This window comes from Gracilinanus agilis, chromosome 1 (genome assembly GCF_016433145.1).
Source record: "Gracilinanus agilis isolate LMUSP501 chromosome 1, AgileGrace, whole genome shotgun sequence".
In the NCBI taxonomy this organism is placed as follows: Eukaryota; Metazoa; Chordata; class Mammalia; order Didelphimorphia; family Didelphidae; genus Gracilinanus; species Gracilinanus agilis.
The window spans coordinates 27,530,825-27,546,977 of NC_058130.1; the positions used below are offsets into that span (position 1 = coordinate 27,530,825).

Consider the following 16,153-nt stretch of genomic DNA (forward strand, 5'->3'; position numbering starts at 1 on the left):
TGTTTTGTAGTTATGTTCATATAATTCCTGTGTTTGTTTTGGTAGATAGATTCCTAAGTATTTTATATTGTCTAGGGTGATTTTAAATGGTGTTTCTCTTTCTATCTCTTGCTGCTGTGATGTGTTGGAAATATATAGAAATGCTGATGACTTATGTGCATTTATTTTGTAACCTACAATGTTGCTAAAGTTGTTGATTATTTCTACTAGCTTTTTAGTTGATTCTCTAGGATTTTTTAAGTAGACCATCATATCATCTGCAAAGAACAATAGCTTAGTCTCCTCATTGCCTATTTTCTAAAAAAATAAAATATTAAAAAAGCAAACAACAACAAAAAAAAGAAACGAAGGAATGGGGGAAAGGTTTGAAAGCGAGACTCAGGCTTCAATTTAAAATTTGGAAATGAAAAGTGATACAATATTAGAAATAAATCTCAGAGGGCAGAGACTAGTTTTATTTTTAGTAAAAGTTTAGTAGCTAACACAATGCCTGGAACATAGTAGTCACATAGTTTTAAATATTTGTTGAATTAAATTCCATGATCACAAAGTACTTAAGTTAAATATTTAAATGTGTATTAATTATTAAATAATTAGGAGAAACAAATCAATGGGAGTTGAGGGTGGTAAGAAAGTGTTTATGAAGGGTTTATTATGGCCCAAGCATTGCCAAATCTTAGGAAAGCTCTTTTGTAGAAAAAGAATCCAATTTGGTCACCTCTAGGAATTGCTAATATTTTAGCTCTCTAAATGATGAATGTCTGTGTAAAACCCAGTGGAATTACATGTTGGCTATGGGGGCAGGTTTGGAGGGGAGGAAAAGAATATGAATCATGTAACCATGGGAAAATATTCTTAATTAATTAATTAAAATTTTTCAATTAAAAAAATAAATGATGAGTGTCTACAACTGAGCCTTATTGAAGGAAATGCTACAGCAATGTATTGTACCTCCCCTTTTTTAATATACTGTGTCACAGAGAAGCATTGGACATGAGAAGTCACTTTCACTTTCTGAATGGGTCTCAGTTTTCTCATCTGTAAAAATGAGGTGGACCTAGTCTGCATCATCAAGTCTGCATGAGCTTCATGTTGTTTTGAGTTTAGAATTAATGCCCACAATCTGTTTCTCTTCTGACAGTGCTATCGAACTTAAAGCATTAAATATTTTCTTTTAGGTTGCATCAGGTGACTTTTGAGGTGCCCACCTGTGAGGGGAAACGGCGTGAGAAGCTTGCTTTGATAGGTGACTTCTCCTCTTCAGCTGAATTCTTTGTCACCATTGCCGTGTTCGCCTTCCTCTATTCACTGGCTGCCACCGTCGTTTACATTTTCTTCCAGAACAAGTATCGTGAAAATAACAGAGGCCCACTCATTGTAAGTACTTTTAAATCTACTCTTTCCTTTTCTTAAGCATAAGATTTTGAGATTGTTCAACATTTTTTTAACAAAGAATTTAGATGGAGAGAGGTTTCTTGTGGTTCAAAATGAGTTGTTTCTTTAGTGTGTAGATAAGGCTCTCCACAGAGATATTTAGATTGAAGATGACTGATAGAAAATTATAAAATCTTATTTTGGGTCAATTCAAATCTTATGTCAGGCTCTTAATGACTGTTGTCCTGGACTAGTCACTTACCTCTGTTTGCCTGAGTTTTCTCATCTGTAAAATGAACTGGAGAAGGAAATGGCAAACCATTGCAATATGTTTGCAAAAAAAAAAATACCAAATATGAAATTATGGAAAATCAGACATTACTGAAACATGTGAACAACAGCAATAACTCCTTTAAGTTCTACCAATGGGGCAGGAAAAGGAAGAAGGAGGAATGACACGTCTATTATCTGATATTGTGGAAAGAAAACCTACTTCACTATTTCAATGGATCTCTGATACCATCTGGTTGGGTCTCCCCTTCAACTGTACATCTTCTTATCTATCTATATCCTCTCACTCTATATAACACTTTAATATACTCAACAATAAAATCCTTTGCAAAGAACCCATATTGTAGAGCCTTCTCCTTGTTATTTTGATATTATGTGGCTAACAATGGAGACAGTGGTTCTCTGTCTATCCCTCATGCTCTCCACATAACCAGCCCCATTTCCTGGCTGATCCACACATCTCTCTGATAAACTTTAATAACCATCTTTGGAACTGTCCCTAGGGGGTGTTTGTCTAGATCAGAGTTTGAATGAAAGAAAGATTTCCTATAGACTTCTAAATGCTCTTATTTTCAGATGACATTACTGATTCTCCAAAATGAGATCCATAATCTCTTAAAAGATTGTGTCCAGTATGTACATCAGAAAAACAAAGAAGATGAAGAATAATTATTTCCTATACTCTATTCCTTGTGTAAGACATCACATTTCCTGACTCCATCCACATATTTTTGCTGGCTATCATCCATGCCTGAAATGTTCTCCCTCCTTATCTCCATCTCCTATCTCCTGTGACTTCCTTGAGATCATTGGTAAAACCCCACCTTAAACAAGAACCCTTTCCTAATCTCCCTGAATTCTAGTATTTTTCCCCTCAAGAAATCTTTAATTTATCCTGTATACATCTTATTTGCACATAACTATTTTTGTGTTATCTCACCCCATTAGACTGTGTGCTTCTTGAGAATAGAGACTTGTTTTCCTTTTATGAATCTCTAGTGTTTAACACAAAACCTAGCACATAGTTGTCAATAAATGCTTATTGACTCAACTTAATCATATTGGCAATTAAAATATAATAGGAGTAAAGTAGTGGTCCAAAGTTCTATGAAAGATCCAAGGGGCAGTAGGTGACACAATGGAGAGAGCACTGAACATTGAATTAGAAAGATCTGAGTTGAGTTCAACTTGGCTCCAGCCACGAATCCTTGAACTGACTGCCTTATTTTTCTCAACTATAAGTAAAGATAATAATAGTACCTATATCCCAAAGTTGTTATACCAATCTAGTGAGATGATAGTCATAAGAGGCTTTGCAAACCCTAAATTGCTATGTACATACTAGCTATTGTTAGTGTTATTATTGTTATTACTATATTGAAACGCAGATTATGGCAGCAAAATGCCTCTCTGAGGATAGAAACTTTTTTTATCCTGCTGATCTCAAATAATAGAAAATAGTTCTAATATCCTTCTTTGATTCTCTGAATCCATGTCAACCCAAATATATGCTGATCAATACATAAAAGGGAAGATGTACAAATTTGTGTCCTCACATATAGACACATATAAACTCCCTAATATCTTTATCATTTCCATGAGATTTATTTGTAATAAGGTGAGAAGAGAATTGGATGTGGTTAGTTTACTGATAATAACTATCTAACCTGGGAAATGACATTTTAATAAAGTAAAACATTTTCCATATAAATGAAATAGTTTTATGTAAGTAAGTCATTTAATCTTAGTGTAAATACTCTCTCACATCGAGAAGAGGGTAATATACTCCCGAGCTATGTAATGTACCAGGGAGATCTAATTTCATTACACAGTGGAAGTCTGAAAACCAACCCCTTATTTCTAGCAATAAAAACAGGAAGAAACAAACCTCAATAAAACATTTGCCATATAAAATATTGGATCACGATTACTTAAAACTTGGAACTAAATTTTATGTTGAGTTCAAGTCTTCAGAGTAAGGGGACCTGAAGGGTCCCCTTAGGTTGATTGATTGATGAGAAGACCAGTTGGTAATCACAGAGTTTACAGGAAAGCCTCCTTAATTCACACTCCCCAAATATAAAAAGTTGTTATGATCAGTACTAAACCTGGGACAACACATAGTTCATAACTTTTATAGGCAAAAGGTATAAACAAGACATCAAGAGAGTGTGTATCAGTCCTTACTTAGATACTTCAGTTGATTATCAATAGAATTATTGTGGATAAAAGCTTCACCTCATAGCCCATCCATTCTTCCTCATACTGGGTAGCTTATCTATATCCTCCAATAAGCCCTCTATAAGGACATCCATCAGACAGATTTTTTTTACTTATCTTGATATTGCATGGGTACTAATGGATTATAAAGGCAGCTCATTGATTGAGGCAATGTAGCACAGTGGATAGAAAGGTGGCCTTGAATCCAGGAAGACCATGGTTCAAGTTCTCCCTCTGACACTTATAATGTGACCCTAGGCAAGTCATTTATGATTTCCTCCCCTAGTTTTCTAAGTAACTATCAAAGAGGATAAGTTGCAGAGAAGGCGATAACCTGAACTTGTAGGAGGAGTTTCCTCACTCAAGTATTCTCTATACCAGTGAAATGACATGTCTAATATCAAACTAGTCTGTACCCATTGTCATTGTTTATTCTTTGCCAACCAATTTTCCTTCTTGTTATATATGTTTCAAATGATGTCCTTTATCTCAGAGGTGTCAAAAACAGCTCTTGGGCAGACTGACACCACCACTGAGTGCAAGCCAAGCCAGGTCAAAATGTAACTGGAAAATATTTAACAAAATTAATTTAAAAATAGAATATAGAGAGCATTAATATGTCATTTTCTTAGTTGCTATGTGGCCCTTAGAGATTCTTATGTACAGGTTAGTTGCCCTGTTTCTATTTGAGTTTGAAATCACTGCTTTATTTCATGTCTCTCGAATAATTCTGAGTTGTTAGTGTGTTAAACTTATGCCCATCAACTTTATTTCTTTGGAGACTTGAAAAGAATTGTCTTTAGGCACTTTTAAAGACTCACTCACTTGCACACAATTACTATGCTAATTTTCAACCATTTCTATCTGTTCATTAAACCATGTTCCCAAAAGACCACTACTGGTCAATGTTTTGTTCATTTTGTTTGCAGTTTGATAACTCACATATTCCATTGTTACCCTCACAATGTCAAGAAAACAGAAGGTAGGAAGGAAGGAACCAATAAACCAATGAACCAACAAAGGAAAGAAGGGAAATTTTATTTTGTAAGGCAATATGCTAAAGTATGTATGATGCTGATCTTAAGGTTAGGAAGGAGAAGGAATAAAAAGAAAGCAACATAGCATTCTCTACTTGCCTTGAAGAAATGAAATCAGAACTTGGACCCACAAGTTTCTATTGCACTCTAAGGTTATAAGGAACCTTCTTGGTTTAAGTTTTAAATTTGTCTTTGGTTCATTGAGTCAGTTCAGGAAAAGACTGGAACCATACAGCACCTGGAATATTTGCATTAAAATTAAACATTTTCTCAAGCTTTAGGACTACTAGGTTGGGTATGTATAGTAGGAATTTAATAAATGTTGGTTGAATTCAATCAACGAAAATGTATTAAGCACCTATTTTGTGGTAGGCACTATTCTAAGAATTGGACTTAGGAAGGTAAACAGTGGTAAGATTGAGAAGAGGTCATTGATTTGGCAATTAGGAAATTATTGCTATTGAATTGAGTTGAACTGAGCTGAATGTATAGATAATTTTCAGAAGTTTCATGATGGTCCCATAAAATAGACCCCAACGTTGGTTTTTTAAAGTTTTTCATTGTCTTTTACTAATAAATATACCTGCAGAAATTATTAGAAGTCACAAAGGTCATAGGAGTCTGTTTTTAACAACAGAATTATTAACGATGCCTTTAGCACCTTTCCAAATGACATCTTATAAAGAAAACAGGAAGGAAAGACTTGGACATCCACTAGGCACTAATAAATTAAATGACATCTTTTATCAAATACACAAGTAACCGAGCCCAGGACCCAGAGATGACTAACAGTGTGGTCCATGGTTGTGTAATTGAAATGTCATGTCTGGTTATATCACTTAGTCATAAACCTCATTGGAGGGTTGCAAAACTAATCTCTACCACAGCCACAAACTCTGAATAGTTTTCCCAACATGAGTGAAGAGGATGCATTGTGAACCTTTGCTTAGTAAAAGAAGGACTTGAAGAGGATTCCTAGGTGCTCTAGATGAGGGCAGGTCAGCAGGTCCATGGGATGGAGATCCTAGGATACAGAAAGAACTAATCCATGGGCTTGTTGGGTCTCTATCTAGTGAAAGATTGAGGACAATAAGAAAACATGCAAGTTCTGGAAGAACATAAAGCCTGTTACTGTGCAAGGAAAGGAGGGTTACAAATACTAGAACTGGATTTTTAAATGGCCCATAAATATTTCCTAATCATTGGCTGTATCTTTGGTTTGGCATAATTAGAAATGAGCAAATCAGAACCCAGGTGAAAAAATATTTCTTTTATCCCTGGATTATGTCTTGTCCTCAGATCATTCTATGGTTTTCTTTGTGTTTGTCCTCTCACTTAGTAAAATGATCATGTTTTATCTACTTACAGGCTAGATTTGTCCTCCCCAAACATGGCAAGGAACTTGAGGACAAGTATTATTTTTCCATTTATCTTTATGTCTAGTTCCTTGCACACAGTGGGTGCTTGATAAATGTTGGGTCGAATTGGCAACAAAGTTCAATCCAATAGCATTGATGAAGTACCCACCAAGGAAAGGCACAGCACAAGATTTGGGAGAAATATAAAGATAAAAGAGTCATGCTCCCTATCTTCCTGTCACTTACAGTCTTGGGGAATATCTAGCACCTATGTAACAAGTATGTTGTAAGAAGTTAAAAAGGAAGCCATTAATTAACTTGATGAGGTGACAGGCAGATGAGTCTTTGTTTATAACATGGTTGCTTCTCTCTCTGAAGGGTGTGGGTATGTCCTTTCACATTCTTGTTTAGAGAATCAGGGCTATATCTCCTGGAACATGCCCATTCATTAGCATATCACTGAGAATTAGTGATTTTCATCAGTGAGTGATGATTTGGTTGGCTCAGGGGTTATGGGTCTGCACTATTTGTTTGTGTTAGACATCTAAATTAGAGTCTTCCTTGCAAAGCAGGACACTTTGAGTAAGGAAAAGCTGAGAGAACTGGGCACAGACTGGAGAAGAAGAATGAACCTTGGTTCCTGGGGCCAAGGAAACACTGGGAGGAGAAAGCTATACATTGCATTGGGTCTCCTCCACCTCTTCCCAAAAAGTCACTAATGCCATCAATAAGAAATGACAATTATGTATCCCACAGAGAAGGTGAAGTTTTATGCTTCACTTCCTGTAGAGATGAGGGAGTATTTCTTTGATTATGTTGCATCCTTGAGATGTCCTGGGAGCCAGCTTCCTGCAAAGAAAAGGAAGGATTTCCTAGATGATTTGAAGTTCAGGACACAACTTCCTGAATAGAAAAGGAAGGACTTCCTGGACAATATGAGCTTCCTAGAGAGTTTAGTGATCTAGCGTTCTAGCCAGGCAAGGAAGAAATCTCAATCAGCATAATCTTGGAAAAAAAGATGGCTCCACACATATGGTGCTAGTAATGTAGATTCAGTTAAAGGCTGAGACATGACATGGAAAAACAAAAGCTTGAATTTTGTCCTTTCCTACTTCTGGGAGTGATTCAAATGGCACAGGGCCAATAGGAAAGTGCTTCTCGAATGGCCTCATTTGCTTCATCTATAAGAGTACAAGAGGCCTTTGGTAAGGCAAAAAAAGCTTCATGGAGACTCATGATGAAGATGGGACTCAATATAATGTCAGGGGGCTACATCTACTGCAACCTCAAGTATGCTTTCTTTCTAAGGGGAATCTCAACTTTTAAGGGGAAGACTTTATGGTCATTTGGAGGGAGAATAAGCTCACCATAATGTAAACAGTTGCCTCTACAAATTACAAGTTCATTTCCCTTCCAAGGAGAATTTGACCTACATTTATACTATGAATCTAAAAGATTCTATAGGTTTCTCAAGTGAAGATAGGACTTACTGAAAAGGAGATGGAACTATAGTAATACTTTATGAGCTACTCTGAATATTTTTTTGTTTTCTGGACTTTCTAGGAAGTTAAATAAAGACTGCTTTATATCTGATCTGCACTTTTACCCTGACTACTTGCAAATGAACTGGGGATCCTTCTACCTAAATCACAGGAGACTTCTAAACGTGCTATATATTTCTAATGTTCAATGAAATTCTAGTTGGGGTCAGAATGAACCAAAGCACTTGTTTTGAAGTCAGGTCCCTGGGCTCACATCCCAGCTTTGTCACTTCCTATCTATATAACCATGGTTAAGTCACTTAAATCTCATAGCAATTTTATTTCCTCATCTTTAAAATCAGGGCATATTCTAGATCAGAAACTCTTACTCTAGTAGGATCTCTGGATGTCCAAGAAGTCAGTGGATAGATTTCAGAGGGCTCACAAACATGGATAGGAATTATGGTATCTCCTTTCAATATAAACAATTTCCTTTCTAATCCTGAGAAATCACCAGTCTTCATCAAATCACCAACAAGGTCTATGACACAAAAACAGATAAGAAGCACTGATCAACATGGACCCCAAAATGCTTTGTGACTCCAAATCTATGATCTTAAGAATTGAGGGCCATGCTCAATATTGAATATTAGATTATTGTATAAAAATAGCAAGATACTTGCATATGAAAAGAGTGAGGCCTGAGAAAGAAAAAATCATTTCTGATTTACATTTCTAAATGTAAGTTTATTTAAGGTTGGAAATGTCTCAAATTTGCATTTGGTACTCATTGAATAGCAAAGTCATAGGCCCTTAATATATACGAATTGATTGTGGATATCAGAGAAGACTTCCTAGATGATGTAGCATTTGAGTTGTAGGTAGGATTTCAGGAGGCAAAAATAGGGACAAGACATTCTAGGAAGACAAAGTGATGTGAGCAATGGTACAAAAAGTAAAAACAATCTGTGTGAAGAAGTACATGGTCCAATTTGACTGGAGTGTTAAGAATATGGTAAGGCAAAAACTAAGCAGGGTGTATCTTGAAGGCAAGGAATAAAAATGTCTTTGGAGTAAGGTAGGAATCATCGGTTCATTTTGTACCTCCAAAGAATGCAAAATCATTATATTTCCTGAGAGAGAAAAGACCCCAGAGTTTACCTAGTCCAACCTCCATTTCAAGAATTTATTCCTATTACATCATATCTTGTTAGCCCCTGAGTTTGGCCATCAGAATCTGATCCTCATTCAATAAGCATTTGTCTGTCAGCTGAATGTCAGGAAAAACTTCCTAACAATTAGAATTATCCTAAAGTGGGAGGGATCACTTTCAAGAGGTTTTCCCTTCTTAGAAGTCTTCAAGCAAAGTCGGAATCGTCATTGGTCTGATTGTTGTGGTGGTGATTGCTCTTACATGTAGATGGAATTGGGTAGCCACTGATGACTCCCTTCTCTCAACCCTAGCTGTAATGACCAATTTTAAACTCATTAAATCCAAAACAAAACTCATCAACTTTCCTCCTAAATTCTCCTCTCCTACCTCTCCTGTTACTGTAAAGGGCAAAACCATCTTCCTAATCCTTAGTACTCCCAATCTCAGAGTCATCCTGAATTCTTCACTATTTCTTACCTCTCAAATCCAAAACACTGCCCAGGCCTATTGATTTTACCTTTGCAACATCTCTCTAATATACTCTGTTCTCTCCTCAGACATTGCCACCACTGTAGCACAGGCCCCCAGTCCTCACCCCTGGATTATTGCAATAGCTGCTGCTGGGTCTATCTTCCTCAGGATTCTCCCCCATCTAATCTACTTTCCATCCAGCCACAAAAATTATTTTCCTAAAACATACTCCTGATCATGTCACTTCCCTACTCCCTGGTTTCCAGTGGCTCCCTTTCACCTCCAGGAACAAATACAAACTGTATTTTGTATGGTTTGCCACTCAAAGTCCTTCACCTCATCCATCCTTTCCAGGCTTCTTACGCCATACTCTCCAACACATACTCTTTGATCCACTGACATCACCTCCTGCCTGTCCCAAGAATAAAACACTCCCATCTTGAGCCATAGGCATTCTCTCTTGCTGTCCCCCAGGCCTGAAATGCTTTCCCTCCTTCACTCTGATTATTCACCTCCCTCCCTGGCTTCCTTTAAGTCCCAACTCAAATCCCATCTTCTACAGAATGTTGTCCCCAACCTCTCTTAATTTCATTGCTTTCCATGACATATATTTAGCACTTCATGTTTATTGACTGGTTGATTGTCACAAGTGTCGTAGAGTGCAGTTTTTCAGAGACGATTAAAGGAATTCATTTGAGATCACATTTTTTATTTACATTTTTGATTGGTCTACACATTTTTGTGATATTTTTCTCCACTAACAAGTTCTTAACTACAATTTAAATAAGGAGTAACTCCCTGTGTATCCACTACCACTTTCTCCAGTTGATAAACAGAACAAAGATTTTCAACTGGAGAATTTGTTGCCTTACAAGAATCAATAAGTTGCTCATGGAATGAGATCTGAGATTCAGGTGCATATACAAAACCCCTGTCAGAAGGCAGCTGGAGCCAGTGTCTATAGAGGAGGGAGTAGAAAGCCTTTGTCAGCACATCAGCCATCTTGCCAGACTTCCTCCAATTTTAGGAGACTAATAATTCAGTTAGAAAACCCAGTTCCTGGAGAGAAATTGGCACAACCCCAAAGATGCCATTCCTGGCCCTTTCTTTTTTTTTAATTCAGAAGGAAATTAAATGTGAAATGTGTCTGATATGCTATAATGAAATTCTTGAACTAAGCTGCAAAAGGAGGAGAAAGCAAACTCCTTTTTCAATCCATTAATGCCTATGATAACCCCCAAATGGATAGGTCCAGGGGGAAATCACCCATGAGTTGCAGCGTATGCCTTATTCCCTTTCAGAGGCCTGGGTGGCAAGAAGACCTTGATCAAAAATTCAACTTGCTAGGACACTTCCTGCCATCTCACTCCGAAGTCAAAAGAAATCATGTTTCTGGTCCTAGACAAGTTTTGCAGATAAATATATTTGGGATGTGTGTAGGGCTACAAAATAACTTGCATAAGGACAAAGAGAGCATCTTTCCCATGTTAGTAACACTCATGATATTGAAATTTTTACTTTTAAATAGGAAAGGTATGGGGACAGCTGGGTGGCTCAGTGGGTTGAGAGCCAAGCCTAGAGACAGAAGGTTCTGGGTTCAAATCTGGCCTCAGACACTTCCCAGCTGTGTGACCCTGGGCAAGTCACTTGACCCCCATTGCCCACCCTTACCACTCTTCTGCCCTAGAGCTAATACACAGTATTGACTCCAAGATGGAAGGTGAGGGTTTAAAAAATAAATAAATAGGGAAGGTATATTTCCCACAGAAGTAAGAATGACAGCAGTAGTTACTAGCTCCACCCTTCTCTCTGCAACATAGGGCTGAGCTTCAGGTTGATGTCATAGTCCTGAGAATTACTCCTTACTCTCTCTTTGTGTGTAACCAATACCCATAAAGATTCTACAGTCATTGGTCCAAAAGAGAAAGCATGATCTTCCCTCCTGAACCCTCCTCTCTTCCTAACTTCCCTGTTGCTGGAAGGGTACCATTGGTTTTCTATACACACTGAGAGGCTCCTCACTTTTCCCTTCTTACTCATTGCTGATCCCCCCAAAAGCAATGGGCAGCCAAATTCTGGGGCTCCTACCTTTAAAGCACCTCTTCCATCTGGCCCTCTATCTCCACTCTACCAGACATCTCTCTAGTTAGGCTCTTTCCTCCCACACTGGCACTAGCCTTCTCCTTGAGCTCTCGGCTTCTTAGATTCTCGCCCTCTCCAAAAGGGCCTCTTCAGAGCTCCCAAAATTATCTTCCTAAAACAGGGCATGTTGCTTCCTGACCACCCGGAAATCTCCAGCAATTCTCTAGTGCCTCAAGGATAAGATTCTTCCCCTTCAGCCTGGCATTTCAAGCTCTCCACAAGCTTGCTGCCACCCACTTTTCCAGACATTCCATATGGCTCCCCTTCATGAGCTCTGTGTTCCATCCAAACTGGACTCAAATCTGGGCCAAACTTCACTCTTTATCTCCTGCCTCACTGCTTCCTTGTATAACTAGAGCATCCCGCCTCCTTTGAGACTCAGCTCAGGAGCCAGCTCCCCAGGGTGACGAGGGCTCCCTCTATCTCCTCAAATAGGCTTATATCAGTTCCTCTGTATGTGTGTTCTATCTCGCCAGCAGAATAGAAGCTTCTTGAGGACCAGACTATTTTCATACTTATCATTGTAGCACAGTTAATAATCGCTGAATTCAATTGAAGAGTTAAAAAAATCAGACCAAACATCTCTGAACCTCAGTTTTGTCATCTGCAAAATGGGCGTATTAAATAATAGCACCACCTCACAGGGTTGTTGTAAAGGCCAAGTATATAAAACACTTTAAATATTTATATATTTAGGGGGCAGCTGGGTAGCTCAGTGGATTGAGAGCCAGGTCTAGAGACGGGGGTCCTGGGTTCAAATTTGACCTCAGACCCTTCCCAGCTGTGTGACTCTGGGCAAGTCACTTGACCCCCATTGCCCACCCTTACCATTCTTCTGCCTTGGAGCTAATACACAGTATTGACTCCAAAACGGAAGGTAAGGGTTTAAAAAAATATATTTCTTTGTAAATATATTTATATATATTAAAGCTCCACCCAGATGTTAGTTGTGACTGTTGTTCTACAACACCCCTCAATTAGCTACAGCACACGCAAGTCCTACAGGGCCACACACGCAACCAGACTACCTGGTGTATATTATCATTCAAAAAGAAGCTCTTCAACAACACGCACACAAACACCAGGACAAGGAGAGTCGTCAGTCACTCTGTATGCATCTGTGTGTGTACGGAAATACCTGAATGTTCGCTGTAGCAACATCGAACATCGAACATCATAAAAGCCAGAGCAAGAAGGAAGCCCAAAGGCTTTCTGGGCCTCCTCCTTGTTTCATAGATGAGCAAAACAAGTTTTGGAGAAGGGAAATGAATGGCCCAAGATCAAACAGCAATGAGGGATCAATTCTGAACTGGGGTTTGGCAACTGCAGATTTGACCTTGTTCCCACTGGAGCACACCACCTGTGTGCCCAAACACACACACACACACACACACACACACACACACACACACACACACACCTCCAACAGGGTACATTTTATCAGCACACAAAATAGACAAGCAAATACACATAGAATCTGTATCCTGCTACACTCACACCCATTGACACTAAGTCCAAACACCTTCCAGAGTTATAGAACACACACACACACACACACACACACACACATACACACACACACACACACACTGCCAGCAGCATAGGGCACACTTTATCAGCACCCAGTAAAAGAATAGCCACATCCACATAGCGTGTGCATCTCACTGCACACATACGCATTCACACGACATACACGCACATTCTGTGCTCGTAGAAGTCACGCACCAAGAGGGCACATTATATCAGCACACGCTATCAGGCTAGGCAGAAGCAGACATCATGCGTGTGTTGCCCTGCTCCCACCCCTGCAGACTGTAGCCACGCAGACATTCCGTAGCCGTCCGGCCCCTCTTCACACACATCCGAGTGCTCTGGAGGCATCTTTGCTCTCGCAGGGAGGTTTTGCTCTGTTACCCACAGCTCATTAGACTTCCAAGCACCAACACAGAAGTGGAGCAGGACATCTCCTTCACGGTGGGGCGCTGCCCTTTGGCCCCTCCTCCCAGCATGGCACCTCCATTCTTGTGCCATTTGGTGCAGCATCACTTTAAAGGCGATGTACACAAAGCAACTCCTTCTAAAATAATCCAGGAACGCTCAGAAATCCATCCCGATAGAGGAGCAGAGCTGGGAGGGGAGGGCTGGTCTCCGGTAGGAGCAGAGGGGCCTCTTTAGTGCCCAACTTGGGGGCAGCGCCATGAGCTCCTGTTCTGACAGACCAGTCCCTATAACCTCATGACTGAAACTCTTTGCAATCCTCCCCAAGCTCCACGGAATTTCACAAGAAATCCCAAAGGAATTCTCATTCATCGAAGCAACAGGCCTGCAGGCCCAGGGTCAGAAGGAATTTTGACACTCACTAATTATACTGATAATAACTATTAGTCACCTGACAGGCTACACCATGTACTGAAAGGGAAAAAAATTATCAAGATGAATGTACATATCTTTTGTAATATAAATAAATGAACTTCAAAAGCTATAGAGAAAGATCTAAGAGGGAAAGGGACTATGCACCTACCACTATCAAAAAAAAAAAATTTCCAGGGGGCAGCTGGGTAGCTCAGTGGATGGAGAGCCAGACCTAGAGACAGGAGGTCCTGGGTTCAAATATAGCCTCAGATACTTCCTAGCTGTGTGACCTTAGGCAAGTCACTTGACCCCCATTTCCTAGCCCTTAACATTCTTCTACCTTGGAACCAATACGCATTATTGATTCTAAGGTGGAAGGTAAGGGCTTAAAAGAAAAAAGAAACTTTCCAATATAGAATAACTTTCCACATGTTCCAGATAAAGGGTGCTCTTGCCAGATCTCAGAAGGCTCAAGCCAGGTTCCTCAAATTTAGTTCAGACTGGCCTCTGAAGACAATGTCCATTCCGCTTGCCATTGGAACATGGCTACAGATAGCACAATGCACATAGCAGCGGATTCCAGCTTAGGCAACGGCATTATCACAGACAGAGGCTAACATGATGTTTTCACAGTCACCCATGGGGTGAAGAAATGTGATTCTGCTTTGCTACAAGTTGAGCTGTCTGTAGTACCTACTGCTGACCATGGGGTCTAGGAGAGAACTGTTAGTCATTTTTCGGGCATGTCCGCTTCTTCATGATCCCATTTGGGATTCTCTTGGCGAAGATAGCAGAGGGATTTGCTATTTCTTTTTCCAACTCATTTTACAGATGAGGAATTGAAGTAAATGGTATTAACTGACTTATTCAGGGTAACAGAGTGAGGAAGTGTCTGAGGTCAGATTTGAACTCAGGAACAGAAATCTTCCAGACTTCAGGCTCATTCTCTAAGATACCACCCAAATGACTCCCTCGGGCTTACTAGAGTTTCAAGGCAAACGGGACATTGTTTACCAATGTTTTTGCCAGTGTAGTAGAACCTTAACTCTAAGGCTCCTGGGAATAACCAACCACTCCTATATCTCCTTCATCCTCTCTTTCCCCTCATCTCAAATCTCCCTTCATTTGGGGAGGGACTCCTTCGAAGTGAAGGTAACTGCAACCTCATTACTTCTTGCATTTCTTTCTAGCCGTGGTTCTTAAAGAGTGTTTCAGGGAGTGATGAATACAAAATACATTCTAAGCAAGATTCTCTACTCTCCTGGGGGGTAGCTAGGTGGCTCAGTGGTTTGAGAGCCAGGCCTTTGGGTTCAATTCTGGCCTTGAATACTTCCTAGCTTCATGACCCTGAGCAAGTCACTTAACCCCCACTGTCTGGCCTTTGCCATTCTCGTTCCTTGGAACCAATACATAATATTGATTCTAAGACAGAAGGGAAGAGTATTTTTTAAAATTCTCCAATATCTACACCAAATAATTGGAACCAAATGTTTGGCTGCTCCACAAGACGCTGACATTTGAATGAGTCCAGGTCTCCGGAGAAGATTGGAGAAGGGGATTTTGGCTACAGAGAAGAAAACTGGCTTTGAGGAGAGTGCTATTGAATCATTTCCTTTGAAACCTGGGATACTAAGGGGATATCAAAAATTCAATGCAAGATATGTTTAAGTATTCAAAAGCTCTGACTTTAATTACCAAGAAAAAATCCCCTAGACGGACATTAATCCACAGGACAGCTTAGCTTGAAATTCAGCTTTGTCTTCTGTATGTCATTTGTTTTAGCTGTATTCTATCTCATTGATGCTTGGAAAGAGAGATTCAAGGCCACTGGCAGGCTTTCTGGCAACAAAGAAATTCCATGTGATGAGTTATTTATTGGGTATTTTTTAAAAAACTAAATAATGGAATGCATCCCGGGGTGTCTAAACTGCTGGTGGGGCTGAGCCCTGTAAGTGTCAAGCAGATGGTCTGGGAGAAGAATGAGCAGTCGGTATCTCTACCCCAGCCCCAGCTGCTGTGGGTTCCCAGAAATATGCCTCTGCAGAGCTCCTGGATTTGAAGATTTCCTTTTGGACCTTGATTTCACCATCTCCCACACAGTCCTGGAATTTTCCCGAAGGTACTTTAAATTATGGATAATAAGAATTCAAAAACTTGAAATTCAGACCACAGAAAACTCATGGAAACTCATCTCCCTGAGCCCAAAGAATTTAATGTCTCAGCCTACACCCACCCACTATGTACCTCTCTGTTGCCCTCTGTGTGATTCTCCTT

The 16,153-nt window shown here is 39.6% G+C and overlaps 1 protein-coding gene across 1 annotated transcript in view; it reads left to right on the forward strand.

The window, feature by feature from the left end:
- The window catches only part of SYNPR (synaptoporin), a 362,121-nt gene that overhangs the window by 304,780 nt on the left and 41,188 nt on the right, over positions 1–16,153 (forward strand). The window contains exon 4 of the mRNA XM_044656810.1: positions 1,179–1,377. Coding sequence (XP_044512745.1) covers positions 1,179–1,377 — 199 coding nt within the window. The remainder of the gene's footprint in view (positions 1–1,178; positions 1,378–16,153) is intronic.